General features: G+C 43.4%; 1 protein-coding gene across 4 annotated transcripts in view; it reads left to right on the forward strand.

Annotated features, from left to right (window-relative positions):
* Window positions 1–3,236: 3,236 nt before the first annotated feature.
* The window catches only part of GLB1 (galactosidase beta 1), a 196,346-nt gene continuing 184,164 nt past the window's right edge, over window positions 3,237–15,418 (forward strand). Inside the window, exons 1-2 of one of the 4 annotated variants that reach the window (XM_034404141.3) lie at window positions 3,750–3,873; window positions 12,545–12,595. Coding sequence is in view for 2 of the 4 variants with exons in the window: in XM_034404139.3 (XP_034260030.3) it covers window positions 3,751–3,873 (123 nt within the window). In the remaining 2 variants the exon portion in view is untranslated. Of the gene's footprint in view, window positions 3,874–12,544; window positions 12,596–15,418 lie in introns of all 4 variants that reach the window. The other 3 variants (XM_034404139.3, XM_034404140.3, XM_060683667.2) reach the window with 3 other exon arrangements.

A 15,418-nucleotide genomic window follows, 5' to 3' on the forward strand; every position in this document is an offset into this window, starting at 1 on the left:
TGTATCTTGTTACAGAAGGACTTTCACTTTCGGCTACTTCTCAAGCCTCAGCAGTCGCCATTTTAAGCTTTTTTTTCCTTCGCTTAGAAACGCTTATAAAATCATTAAAAATACTTGGAGTTTAGGTTCCCAAGTCCAGATCTCATCCTCTTTAATTAAGAAATCTGTTGTTTTCATTGAAAGGCTTGATCTCGTCGCCTGGCTCTGCAAGAAGCAGAGGTCTCCCGAAGCCCGGAGCAGCGGTGAGGGAAATAGGGAGCCTCATCCTGCTTCGTCCCCAAGAGTAAAGGAAAAACTCTGGGGACTTCGCAGAGAACTCTACCTGCCCTCACCTGCTCTATCTCACATTTCCTTATGGAAATTGAGTTTTTCGAGCCGCCTTTCAGATGTAAAGGCGGCTCTTTACGAGCGACGGGGCTGGCGGTCTCAAAGGACCGTCTGGTGGTGACGGAAGTCAAACCGGAAGCCGAAGGCTGAGTCAACCTTGAGCCTGGTGAGATTCGAATTTACTAATTACAAACATGCTGGAGTTAAATTACAATGCATTTGTCTACTGAGCTATCCAGGCTCCCTATCCATAGAGCTTAATTTAATGAATACAATTCAAAGGTTTGAGCAGACCAATTTCGAGGCAAACCCCTTGTTTCCAGGATCTCTTTAGTGTGTACAAATTGCTTCTCCTTTCTCCAGGGGGTGTTCCTCCAAATCAGGTCTTATTTGTGTATGTAAATCAATTACTTCAGCACCATAATGTTCTAATCCAAACTGATCCATTGATCTGGTGTTGGCTAAGAACTGTGCTTGCTTCAAATTGTGATCTGTAGTTAAAATCAAGTCTGTCTGCTGCATTAAAATTGTTTCATTTTTTTGTTTAGAATTCTGGAAGGGCTCCCCCAAAGGTCAATTTCCTACTTTCTGAGCCAACACTCCTTGTGCAATTCAATTTTCTGTGTTTTCAAAGAGATTGAATGGCTTTTCCAAATTTGGTAAACTTAATACAGGAGCCTTGGTTAAAGCTTGTTTCAAATTTTCAAGGCTTCCTCTTTCATGTCCCTCCCATTTCAAACGCCAAGGTCCAGATTCAATTAATTTTGCATAGAATTATATTAATTCTTGCTTGTTTATAGATAGAGGCTGAGACGCTGTTGGAAGGAAAAAGAAGCCTTTCCCTTTAAGGATTGTTGAAAGGCAGAGCTTCCCCTTCCTGAATTCAAAACTGGGAGATTACTTCGAAATGATTGGAGGTCAGCTGCTTGAGAGTAAAATCAATTTATTGTTTCTAGGAAGGCAGGCAAGAAACAAACACAAGCACAGCGTTCCGAGGCCAGCCCGTCTTAACTGTAAGAGTAACCTTTTTTTTTTCTAAAACATCTTTTGATTTTCTATGTGACCCTTTAAAGTCTTTTGATGTGGCGTGTGAATTCTTTGGTTTGTGTGTGTGACCGTTCCATGGTGCCCAAATCCTGTCCTTGCCTGTGATCAGGCTCTTCTGTCCCGGATCTGGCAAACAAGCAACCGCTTCACAGTCCACTCTCTGCCCCTCCCAGCCCCCTGTAATTTTTTTTCCCCTTTGTTGTGGAAAATAAGGTGGCCATCTCAGTTTCTTAATGACCAATTGGTAAAGGTGAGGGCTGAAACTCTGCCTGAGTTTCTGCTTATTTTCTTTAGGGGAATTTCCCTGCTCTTTTAATATTGAGCTTCTCATATCTTCCAACATTCCCTTCACTAATTAAGTGTATTCAAATGCTTTGTTCACTTAATCTGATCTCTGTCAACTAAAAACACCACTTCCTCTTATATAACATCCATAACCTTCCAAAAACAAATCACATACCTTCTCCCTTCCATCAATTCTACTTTCTCTAACCCATCTCTGTAACAAATTCTAAAAGGGCAACCACTTATGCTGCTAAAAACAAACAAACAAACAAACAAACAAACAAACAAACAAATCTGAAATACATTTGGATCAAACTTTAGCATCAATTCTCTGCCTTTAGTAAAATGCAAATCAGATTCAAAAATCTTACGAAATCCAAATATTGAATATAGAGAGTTATGATCTTGAATTTGGTTGGCATGCATATTTATTCTATGAAAATAAAGTGGATAAAGTATTTAATAGCCATATACTTAGAAACTCCTTGATGAGAGTATGGAAGAAGCACCGGTTCAAATGGGATTATAAAATACCGTTGTGGTTGGATCTTGGTCACATTATACGGAATATAAATATAAAGTCACTCGGGGGGGGGGGGTTTATACAAAGAAGTACTTTTTAATGATGGGGGCAGATGGCAACTAGAGACATTGAATACACTGTTGGAAGAAGGGGTTAATTTAACTTGGTTACAGTATAATCAACTTCAACTGAGATGGAGAGAAGATCAAAAAACTGGCTTAATGTTGCATGAAGAAGAACTGGTTAGACAGATAAAAGAGAAAGACCCAATGCATATTAAGAGGGTTTATAACATTTTGTTAGAAAGAGATTCAGAAAATGAATTGGTTAAAGATTGTATGATAAAATGGGCGCAAAATTTTGCAGAACCAGTTATGATGGAAACGTGGGAAAAAAATTGGGTTCAGAATAGATTTTCCCTATATGGTTACATACACTGGATAATAAGTCCATCTAATTACTTAAAGCATTAATCTTAGTTTACAAAATTATCTTAGCCACACAACTTTTCTTAAGTGCTCGGAGTTGCTAATGGGAGAGTTACTACTGTCCTTGGGTAAGTTTATTGGATTAAGTAACTCTTTATAACATATAGGTCTTTGTGTCATTCACAGTGAGGTCACTCAGATGTTTTTCCATATGGCAGTCCTTTCCGTGACATCTAGGTCTCAGAAGATATATTACCACTTAATGGGGTTTAACTGTTTGTTAATGTAATTTCCAACAAGCACTTTCCTCTCTTATAATAATGTGAATAGAGAGGGTCCCTCAGAGTTCATGTATCTAAGCACGTCTTTCCCTTAAAATAATGTGAATAGAGAGGGTCCCCCAGAGCCCATATATCTGACTCTGTATGATTCCTATTTTATTCACATTATTTCTTTTATCTACATTATTCCTTATTTGCTATATTTACCTCACTGAGGTTTGGTGATGGTGAACTATATTCCTTCAGTTCCTTCCTTCAGTTCCAAATAAGATAAATTGAGAGAAACAGTAACTGCGCTGATGCTCTTGGAGCATAAAATATGCCAGTCTGTTCTCAGATACTTAAGCAGGGTTAGAACTTGGATGAGCTTCTCTTTGGAATACTGACTATTATTAAATTTCTTGTTTTATTTTGTGGGCTCCCTTTATTATCACCCGAGTTTCCTTTTTATTACCCTCTGCGCTCTGGCATGAGCCGAGCAATTGTGAAGAGCTAAAGGAAACATTTTGGAAAACGACCTAACTTCCTTCTCAGAGAGCCGCTTTCACTTCCTTTGGCTCTTCAGGGCGTCTATCATATGTCAATTCAACATTGCAAACCTGAGAAACTCATAGTCTGCCCAAGAATATTATATCCCACTCAAGTGTAGGACAGGAGTCGGAAGAAGACAAGCTAGCAGAAACAGAAACGCGAACTCCAATATTCTGAACGGAAGAAAGTTGAGAATAGCTGAAACTCAGCGGGCAACAGAAGAATGATTATTCGTACCATTCTGAAAACGGGATTCGCTTACACTTTAGAGCTGCAAACAGACACGCGCAACCTCTCGAGGCGGAAGTGATCAGCTGACTCTGGAGTCATGCGGCCAGTGGGCCTGGCTGCGTCAGATGCCGGTGTATTTTCTACTATTTCTTTTCCCTGCTGCTTTAACATGGTTGCTCTGGTTTTGCTTCACTTCCTAGCCCTAGGATTTGGATCACCGGTAAGCATTGTTCTTTCTCGTAATCTCTCACAGGAAAGTACCTTGCATGAGGGAAGACTTTTATTGGGCGCGGGTCCATAAGGGAGCTCCCTTCCGGAGCAGAAGGCAGCGCTGCGTTGACGGAGCGTTTTTCAAACTTGACAACTTTAAGATGAGTGGATTTGTATTCCAAAATTTAAGTCACCCATCTTAAAATTGTCAGAATTGGGAATCACTGCCAGATTGATAGCGGAGAGCTCAGTTTGCTTCCCGAACATATTTGAAGCCACATATTGTGGTGCCAATATAGCCATTCAAATATGATCAGGAAGAAATCTGACCTCCTGCCACTAATCTACAGCAGTGTTTCTCAGCCTAGATAATTTTAAAATGTCTGGATTTTTGGCTGGGGAATTCTGGGAGTTTTAAATCCACATATCATAAAGTTGCCCAATTTGAAAAACGCTGATGGAACTCCATGTAGTGCCAGCCTTTGCAAATAAGCCTAGCAACTAGGAAGTGTGGGGAACCAAGTTTACTTGGCAGACCTATAGCTGTATTCTTTTTTTAAAAAAACAAGTTTTATTGGTTTTTTTCTCCTCTCCCACATTCACCCACATCTTTTTTTTTAACAGAGTGTTTTATATAAGACAAGCGTTTCTTGTCTTATACAATTAATCAAATTCAAATACATTTTACACAGTTACAATTCTTTCCAAAATCGTCTCCCCCCCGCCTTTTTTAAACATATCTCAATATTTCTATATTTGCATACATAAACACCATCTTCATTTGTCCGTAAATTCTGACTTTACTGTTTATTCATATTTATTCTCTTTTATTCTTAAACAGTTCATTCTTTATCTTAATAAGATAAAGTGCCTTTCTTCCACTTCATCTTTTTTATTGTACAGCAATCTTTCTCCTCAAACCTACCCTCTCCCTCTTCTCCTTCCAACTTTCTTTTCCCACCTTCTTCTTCTCTTCTCTACTCTCCCTTCACTGCTCCTTCTCCTCCTCTCTTCCCCGTCTTACCTTCTCTCCTATTCCAAATTTCTCTTCCCTTCCTTCTTCCCTACTTTTCCATCCCTCTCTCTCCTTCTTCCTCCCTTCCACCTCTCTTCTCCTCCTTCATCTCTCTCTATTGCTGTATTCATTTTCAATTTAATATTTTCCACTGTGGAGTCCAGGCAGCCCCGATCCCTTGTCCTTTTAATTATTAACTATATTTCATCTTGTTCCCTTTGTCTTTTTTACTTTTACCAATATATTTTTTCTGCTTTACTTGCAAGTATAATATTTAAATCATTTTATTATTATTATTATTATTATTATTATTATTATTATTATTATTATTATTATTATTATTAATTTAATTTGTATACCGCCCTTCTCCCAGAAGGGACTCAGGGCGGTGAACAGCCAAAATTAAAAAACATACAAATGCAAAAGTTAAGATAATTAAAAGAATTAAATCATTGGCTACCCAAATTTAAAACCCCAAATCCATAAAATTTAAAATCCCAATTAAAAAACCATTTAGGCCAGGCCGGCTTGATGAAATAAAAACGTCTTCAGGGCTTTACGGAAGGTCCGGAGGTCCGGGATCAATCGTATTCCAGGAGGCAGCTCATTCCACAGGGCGGGTGCCCCCACAGAGAAGGCTCGCCCCCTGGGGGCCGCCAGCCGACATTGCCTGACCGACGGCACCCCGAGGAGGCCCTCTCTGTGAGAGCGTATTGGCCGGTGGGAGGTTATCGGTAGCAGCAGGCGGTCTCGCAAATACCCTGGCCCTAAGCCATGGAGCGCTTTAAAGATGAGAACCAACACCTGAAAGCGCACCCGGAAGACCACCGGGAGCCAATGCAGCTCGCGCAGGAGAGGTGTTATGTGGGAGCGCCACGTCGCTCCCATAATCACCCGCGCGGCCGCATTCTGCACCAGCTGGAGCCTCCGGGTGCTCCTCAGGGGGAGCCCCATGTAGAGAGCGTTACAGTAGTCCAGGCGTGACGTAACCAAGGCATGAGTGACTGTGCACAAGGAGTCCCGATCCAGAAAGAGGCGCAACTGCCATATCAGGCGAACCTGATAAAAAGCCCCCCTGGCCACGGCCGTCATATGCTCTTCTAAAGACAGCCGTGTGTCCAGGAGGACGCCCAAGTTGCGAGCCCCCTCTGTGGGGGTCAGTGACTCGCCCCCAATAGCCAGCGATGGCACCAGCTGGCTATACCGGGACGCCGGCATCCACAGCCACTTGGTCTTGGAAGGGTTGAGCCGAAGCCTGTTCCTCCCCATCCATTATCATTTCAATTTCATTCAGTTTTACATTCAATTTCAATTATTGAATATATTTCTCAAAATATCTTAACAATATATTTCCACTTATTCAAATATATATTTATAAAGCGCATCTTAATCATTTCTCATTTTACCCAATCATTAAAATATTCTTAAAAGTTCTTAAAATATTCTTAATTTGCCTTCTTTTCTCTTTTTGATTATGTTTCAGATATATAGTTTGAAATATTCCAATTATTGCATTTCACCCAACAAGTTTATTCATATTATTAAAACCTATCATTCTATAGACCTCCAATATTATTAAGCATATGACATTTATTGCAGTTTCTCCCATTTTCCGTAGAGCATTTTTAAAACTTAAAATATAGAGTATAAATCTTATTCCCTTTATTTCATACAGCTCTATACTCCCCTTATTTTAAAATCACTTAATTAAAATCACTGTCTTAAAATCTTTTTTTCTGACATTAAACTCATTTATTAAATTTTAGTTCTGAATATATTTTCATTTCTTTATGTCTTTCTGTCTTTCTCCTTTTCTGCCCTATATTTCCCATTGTTTCTGCTTTTCCTTTCCTTTGTATCTTTTCATTGTTAATCCCAATGTATTTATTTTGTGTTTTAAAATCATGAAATCTTTGCCCTTTATTTCCCATTGTTTTCCATCCTTTTTCCCTCTTTCTTATATTTCCACTGTAAATCCCAGTGTAATCATTTATATTTTTAATATTTTTTCTTCTCAACCTTCTTTTTCTTCCTTGCCTTTTTTTTCTTCTTCTTCTTCCTTTCTTTTGTATTTTAGAATTCTGCACTCTCCTATTCTGCCCTATATTTCCCATTGTTTCTCCTTTCTCTTTCCTTTTTTGTGTCTTTTTATTGTTAATTCTAGTATACTTATTTTGTATTTTGAAATCATAAAATCTTTTATTTTGTCCTTTATTTCCTATTATTCTCCATCTCTTTTCCCTCTTTCTTATATTTCCACTGTAAATCCCAGTGTAATCATTTAAATTTTTAATATTTTTCTTATTCCACCCTCTTTTCCTTCTTTGTGTCTTTTCTTTTTGTCCATATTTAATATTACAATTGTTAAATTTTCCATAGTCAATCTCTTTGTCTTTGTCTTCTTCGTTATCCATCTCTCTTTCTTGTTTCTCATTGGTCATTTCTTTTTCATCTTCAGTGCATTCTAGCTCAGTCTTTACATTCTCGAATTTTGATTTTCCATGCAAATTAGTAATCATTTCCTTTATTTCTAAACACATCGTCTTTATCAGTTCGTTAAGTTCCTGCTCCATTTTATTTTTTCCGGGTTGATATTATTCCAGTTTTAAATCGTATTCAGGTTCTTCTTTTTTAATCATCAAAGTCTCTTGCCTCTTGTATGCAAAATATATCATTCTTAGTTCTCGCCAGTTCTCATTTTAAAAGTTCAAGGTTTTATTTTCCCCCCCTTGCTTCTTCAAAGGTTTTCTCAAAACAGACAATTCCATGTTATGTTCTTTTTTCTCCTACAGATGTGTCTCTATAATCCACCGTTCCACTCAGCTAGTTAAAAAAATCGCCATTTTATTTGTAATCCACATCTGTTTTTACCGAGTCAAAAAAGAGAAAAAGCAAGTTTTCCAGTTCTCCTTTCACCTTTATATACAACCAATCAATTTGTAATCCAATCCAAATTAAATCCAAGTTCCAAATTTACATTTCCATTTATCAATCACTTTTAATTCTTTGGTTGGGTTCTTCTTTGGCGCGCTTGTCATTCCCACTTTCTCCATCCGCCATCTCCCCCGTTGCTATTTAGGGTAATTTTACCCTAAATAGCAAGGGTAATTTTAATAGTTTAAAATATTTGAAGTTCTTTTCATTGTCTATGGATGGCCAATCACTCACCCAGCATCAACACTCTGTTCAAATCTTCCTTCCTGCACATCGCTTGGTCCAGAGGCTCCAGCTTCATGGCGATTGAGCCTGATCGCCACCCCCGTCACTGGATCGAAGAGTTTCTCGGGCTATCCAAGGGACTTGCCTGTCCCTCTTTAGATACTGAGCTGCCTCTCCTTCTTCATTGTCCCTACAGGACAGTTTCGGTCTGAAGAGCCCCTGGTGACAGTTTGGCTGGATTTCGCCAAGCTCGTCAGAGCCCGGCATTTTCCCAGCTAGTCACGCCATGCCGCTTCCGGATTCTCCCTGTAGCTGTATTCTTGAGTCCTGCAGAAACTTTGAAGCATTAAATTGAGCTTGGCCAACATCAGATAAGAAACTAACTAGGAGATCCAAGGACTTAGTCTAAATGAGGAAGTGAAAAAATATCCAGATAAGGCAGTTTTCCTGTCATTGCTTTATTGCTGCAACTCTGTAGTCACCAGAGGGAATATCTACCTTATCTAGAAAAGCACCCAAACTGCAGAAGCAGATGCTTTTCTCTGTATTTGAAAATGTCTACACTTTCTTTGGTTAACTGAGGTTAAAATCCCTGATTTAAAGAATATGTAAAAAAAGACTTCCGGTTTGGCATCACGGCGAGACAGTCGGGGAAATAGCGGGCTCTGACGAGCCCTGCAAAAACCCCAGCTGCTGAACCACCACCGATGGGTCTTCGGACTGGAACCATCCTGCAGGGACGGAGAAGAAAGAGGGGCATCTTGGATGACCGAGAGGAACAGGCAAGTTCCTTGAGGTCAGAAGGAACCCTCTGTGAGTCAGTGGTGGGGGGCGGCAGCCATGGCGGCTGCCATGAAGCTGGGACAACCAGGCAAGAAAAGTGCTGGAGGAAAGCTGAGTAAAACGGAGCTCTTTGAAGCCGGGTGAGTGACAACAACCTAGGCTTGCAACAACATTTGTAGCAATATTAATATTTAGAAGACCCCTAGCCTAAAACAGCAGCTATGCAACAAAGGGGCTTTGGAAAATTTTTTAAACTGCAACCTTAAAGAGACAAAGACCCGAGAAACAATTAATTTTGGAATAGAACTAAGGGAATTAATCATGGAGATATGGTAAAAGGATTAAACATTTTAAAACTTGAATTGGATTTTAAAAAGAAAAAAAGAAGATTTGATACTTTTTAAATTAAAAGAAGAAGAAATAAATTGGATGGTTATACAATAGCAAAATGGAGTCTTGCATGACCAATGGAAAATGTGGATTATAGAGAGACACTATCTGGCTTAAAGACGAACTTTGTAACTTCTCTTTGTTATGGGAAACTCTGAGCTTTACAGATAAAAGTTACTATCAGCGTTCCAGAAAACCCCCGACTCCCAGTAAAGACACTGAAGTAGGCATTTTCCAAAGTTCTCTTTACTAGCAATAGGTAAACTGGCACATCTGGGAAATCCCGAATCTGAAAAACCCGGGATTTCCTTTACTAATACAAAGCTCCCAAAACCAACCCCTTTCGGTCACATGTTCCAATCACCGTCGGTTTCGCCTCGGCCCAGCCCTTGACCACTCCTCCTCCAGATGCTGGACCGCCCTGACCTTGACCGATAGGAAAACTGTTATTATGTCTACTAACTCCCCTCTCCTAAATCCTCCCTCCTATTTTTCCACACATAAAGAGATGGCAGCATTGAAGCTTCCGGCTTAATATGGCTTCCAAGGCTGACAGGTCCCCCCCTGCAGAAAGAACCACATCCTGAAAATAAAACAGACAAAACACAAAAGAAGGGGTTAACGCTTAGCACCAATCCCTTTAACCCCCCCTTCTCCCCCCTCCCTCCAGGAGGACCTTTTGGTTTGTCAGGAAATTTGTCATGAAACTGTTTCACAAGCGCATCAGCCTTCACATCCCAACTCTTAACCCTTTGGCTTCAGCCAAAGGGTAGCCTTTCCAGTGCACCAAATATTGTAATCGGCCTCTGTAGAGTCTAGAGTCCAAGATTTTTTTCACCTCATAATGAGTCTCCCCTTGTATTACTAAAGGAGGGGGCAGAGCAGCTGGCAAAGGTCTGAGGGTGGATTCTCTGACCAGTTTCAATAAGCTGCTGTGGAAAATGGGGTTTATTTTCCCTAATAAGGGAGTTGATAGTCACTGGGTTAATCACTTTCACTATAGGAAAGGGACCTATGAATTTGGGTCCAAACTTCTTGCTGGGCACCCTCAATCTTAAGTACTTGGTTGACAAATACACCTTATCCCCTATTCGGAAAGGTGGTTGGAGATCCCGATGTTTGTCTCCTTGAGCTTTATATTTTTCTGCTGACTTCGCTAAAGCTTTTTTTGTATTCTCCCAACCCCTTTTCAATGAGGTCATCCAGTCTGCTAAGGACATGGAAGTAGGCGGCTCTGTAGGCAATTCAGGCATGGGCACAAAATCCATGCCCGTAGTTATTTGAAAAGGGGTCAACCCAATACTGCTGTGTACTGCATTATTATACGCAACTTCTGCAAACGGTAGTAAGTCCGCCCAGTTCTCCTGTTGATAATTCACATAACATCTAATGTACTGCTCCACCATTGAGTTCAATTTTTCAGCCGATCCATTAGTTGACGGGTGAAAAGCCGAGCTAAGCCCCTGAGACGACCCAATGGATCGTAGAAATTCCCTCCAGAATTTAGCGGTAAAGTGGACCCCGTGGTCCGATATTATTCTTTTTGGGACTCCATGTAGCCTGTAGATGTGTTTCACAAACAGCTTTGCCAGTTTTTTAGCCGAGGGTAGTCCGCTGCAAGCAATGAAGTGGGCTTGCTTGGAGAATAAATCGATGACCGTCCAAATGACTCGGTTGCCCCCACTGTCGGGGAGCTCAACTATGAAGTCCATTGCAATCTCCTCCCAGGGCTTGGTGGGTTCGGCCACAGTCTGGAGAAGGCCAGGGGGCTTCCCTGGTCGATGTTTCATGGTGGCGCAGGTGGCACAGCTCCTCACATAGTCTTCCACTTCAGTTTTCATTTTTGGCCACCAGAATTGCCTCCTAGTCAAATGGAGGGTTTTTAAATACCCAAAGTGGCCCCCCAGGCGAGAATCATGACTTCTCTTCAGTACCAAGAGCCATAGGCTGCGGGGTACGTAAAGTTTATTCCCCTTCCACGCCAACCCGTCCCTTAGGGTGAGGTCCACCTGGTGCTCTTTGAACCAGGAATCATTTGAAAGCGCCGCTTTTAGCTCCACTGTCAACTTGTCTTCGGAGAGGTTGGAACCCTGGCGTGTTTCTGCTCTGGTGCGGGCTTGGGCGGCTGGCTGAGACTCTGAAATCATGGCATGAACTATCTCTTGCCGTCGGCTGTCAAATTGGGGTTTTCGGGAGAGAGCATCAGCCAGAAGGTTCTTACCCCCCGGGATATATTTCAGGTTAAAGTTAAAGCATTTGAAATATTGAGCCCAACGAACCTGCTTTGGAGAAAGCTTCCTTGGGGTCTTCAGTGCCTTGAGGTTTTTGTGGTCAGTCCAAACCTCAAAAGGCTCCTCCACCCCCTCCAGAAAATGTCTCCAGGACAGGAGAGCCCGTCGCACCGCAAACGCCTCTTTTTCCCATACCACCCATCTGCACTCCGTGTCAGTTAACTTCTGTGATACATAAGCACACGGCATTAGATTGTTACGGGGGTCTCTTTGTAGTAGAACAGCCACCACCGCCACATCACTTACGTCAGCCTATTCGGGTCAGGATGCTGTAGGATTGGCTCCACCGCAAATAGGCGTTTTAATCATTCAAAAGATTTTTGGCAGTCCATCGTCCAAGCTAAAGGCTGGGTAGGTTTTGGTTTGGTGGGAGATGGGCTGGTCTTTAGCAGTTCTGTCAGAGGGAGTGCAACCTCAGTGAAGGAAGGGATGAAATGTCTGTAAAAGTTTGCAAACCCTAGGAAACTCTTATGGGTGCGTGGGGGCTGCCAGTCCAGTACTGCCCTCACCTTCTCTGGGTCCATCTCTGGGTCCATTTCGATCCCCTTATTCGACACCCTGTATCCCAAGTAGTCAAGGGCTTCCTTATGGAACTCGCATTTGGACAATTTCGCATAAAGTTTGGCTGCTAGAAGTTTTTTCAGCACTTGCCTGACCAATTTGATGTGGTCTTCCATATTTTCGCTGAATATAAGAATGTCATCGAGATAAACAAGAAACCGCTGATATAAATGCTCATTGAAAACTTCGTTGATCAGCTGCATGAAGATCCCTGAGGCCCAATGGAGTCCAAAAGGCATGACCTGGAACTGGAAGCTGCCCAAAGGGCAGTTAAAAGCGGTCTTCCACTCGTCTCCCTCCTTTATGTGAACTTGGTAGTAGGCTTCTCTTAGATCTAGCTTGGTGAAGATTTTTCCTTTCGATAGATGGTTTAGTAAGTCTTTCATCAGTGGGAGGGGGTAGGGATTTTGTATGCAAATGCAGTTAATAGCTCTAAAGTCAATACATAATCTTAAGGTATCATCTTTTTTTTCCTTAAACAGTACTGGGGCGGCCCTGCTGGATTTTGCAGGCTCGATGAACCCTCTGGCTAGGTTGGTATCAATGTACTTCCTCAATTCAGTCATCTCAGCAGGTGTCATGGAGTACATTCTAGGCTTTGGCAATTTAGCCCCCGGTTGTAATTCAATGGCGCAGTCTGTGGGCCGGTGAGGGGGGAGGAGGTTACATTCTTCCTCGCTGAAAGCATCAGCTAAGTCTGAATAAACCTTAGGGATTTGGTGTTCCCCTGGAGGCCCGTCTGAACAAGCCGCTGCTGTTTCTGGCTATTGGTCATTTTGGGTAGGTTGGTAGTTGGGGGGAGGGGCAGGGGGTGTTGGGCCAACCGGTATCCTGATTTTTCAGTATCCATCTTCCCAAGTAATGGTGGGCCCCCATTTATCTAGCCAAGCCAGGCCTAGTATGATGGATTCTGACATCTTTGGGGTTACTATAAATAAATGAACTATAAAATTCATGATGTTTCCCTATCTTTAATTTAAGAAATTCAGTAACGTGAGTGGAAGGGACTCCCCCAATTAATGTGCCGTCCACCTGGTAAAATTTAATTGGTTGTTTTAAGAGTGTTCTTTTGATCCCCAAATGTTCTACAATTTTAAGGCCAATTAGACACCTGGTACAGCCTGTGTCTATTACTGCTGGGAGTTCTGTTTCTTTCCCTGTTTTTGGCAGGACTAGTTTTACTTTAATTGAAAAAGGGGTGATGGGGGCACTCACCATTGGGTCTTCATCCCCGCTGGGCTTCTCGGGAGGTGCTCCTGTGGCCAGAGGGTGGCCCCTCTCTTCAGTGGGGAGGGGAATCTCCACAGCTTGTTTGGCAAATCGGCTGGTGTCTGGGGTTTTCTTTGGAGCCCCCCTCCCTCATGCAGTTGTGGTGGGTCGTTGTTGTGGAACTGGGGCAGGGGCCAAGCACTCAGAAACTCAATGTCCTGTCTGTCCACAGCAATAGCATTTAATCACCCTCCCTTGTGGAAGAGGGGTGCTGTATGCAGGTTTTGAAATGGTCTTTTTTACTAACAGTTTACGAGGTGGCTGCTGAGATGGAGTTTGGCTGGGGGGGTGTACTTCTCTGTCCAGAGCAATGGACATGGTATAATAGTCGTGGAGACGCTCAGGTATTCCCCGGATCCCACAGGCTTTTCTGACTTCTGAGTCAATGGCTTCTTTGAAGTAGTGCAGGAGTATGCGATCAGGCCAATGGCTCAGAGTGCCTGCGACTCTCCTAAAGTCCCATACAAAGTCTTTCATTGGTCGATTACCTTGCTTCATGAGTTTTAGCGTGGCTTCGTTTTCATTTATGCGGTCTGGGTCATCAAAGCGGGATCGTAGTATTGTGATAAAGCCTTCGATATCATAAAGTTCAACAGCGCCCTCATCGTGCAGTTGGGCTATCCACTCAGAGGCCTCCCCCTCATTCATCCCATCTGAGATTGCTGACACCAAGTCCCGTTCTGCTTCATATTGGTCACCATACTGATCAATGTGAGCCCAGACCCTGCTGAGGAAGTAAGCTAGCTTGGCTGGCGTTCCGTCAAAAGTTGCTCTGAAGCGGGATGGTGTTGGCCTCGCAGGGGGGTGGGGCTCAGCTGCGGGTGGTTGGGGGGGCTGGCTGTTGAGCCCCGTGCTGCGCTGGAGGGAGCGGCATCGCAGCCGGCTGTTGGATTAGTCCCCCCTGTGGTGCCCTTGGTTGTTGCATTCCAATAGGTTGGTGTGAAGGTAGCTGGGCTGAAGGGGAGAGCAGGCTGTTGAGCCGCTTGCTGCGCTGGAGGGGGGGGCCATTGCAGCAAGCTGCTGGATTAGGCCTCCCTATGGTGCCAGGACCGTTGAAGCATAGGAGGGTGGCCAGGGGGATCCCTGGGAGCTTAGGATAAGCGGTGCAGGATACCACTGGCACTGGATCCATCCTTGGCCTTGGTAAAAAGCCCAACTGGGCGGAATGCTCTCCGCAGGAGGTAATGCTAATGTGGGCTGGCGAGGGGCCCAAAAAGGGGGGTTTTGGAATCCCCCTGCTGCTGGGCGGCCATGGTGCGTTGATCCTTCCAATTCGCTCCTGGCCGGGTGGGGGGGGGGCTGTGCTCCACTAACCCCCCATCCTTGTCCCATGCCAGGGAAAGTGAAAGTAGGTTGTGCTAGCCGCCATCTCATCTCAAGGGGCTTTGAAGAGGGTGTGTAACTTCCCACTTCCATCCATTCAAAGCAGTCAGGAAGTCCAGACAAGGACTGGCTACGTGTTGGGTGTGGCCGGTACCAGTCCCGGGAACCGCCGGAGCCCATGGTGGCCCCCATCCTCCAGTCGCTCTCACGCAGCTACTTCAAATCCCCTCCTGAAGCTGGGTCGGATTGGCAACTCTTCCAGGCCTCCAATGCCTTGGGCCGAGTCCCGATCCAAAGGGCTTCCTCTGCAGCCTTCATGGCCCGTTCCATTTCTTCAGCAGAAGAAAGCAAGGGGTTGGTACTTCCTTGAGCTCCCAGGCCCCCGACAGCTCCTTCCTTCTCTTCCATCTTCACTGAGTCTTCGCACCACCCAGGGTTTAGGTAGATGCTGGGGCTCAGCACACTCGACAGCCCCCTTACGGGGTGCTGTTTGGTTTTTAGAGGAGATTCGGGATAATGTTAGCGTTCCAGAAAACCCCCAACTCCCAGTAAAGACACTGAAGCAGGCATTTTCCAAAGTTCTCTTTACTAGCAATAAGTAAACTGGCACATCTGGGAAATCCCGAATCTGAAAAAACTGGGATTTCCTTCACTAATACAAAGCTCCCAAAACCAACCCCTTTCTCCCCTTTCGGTCACATGTTCCAATCACCGTCGGTTTCGCCTCAGCCCAGCCCTTGACCACTCCTCCAGATGCTGGACCG

The sequence above is a fragment of the Pantherophis guttatus genome, chromosome 4 (assembly GCF_059756535.1).
Source record: "Pantherophis guttatus breed Tessera chromosome 4, ASM5975653v1, whole genome shotgun sequence".
NCBI classification, from domain to species: domain Eukaryota; kingdom Metazoa; phylum Chordata; class Lepidosauria; order Squamata; family Colubridae; genus Pantherophis; species Pantherophis guttatus.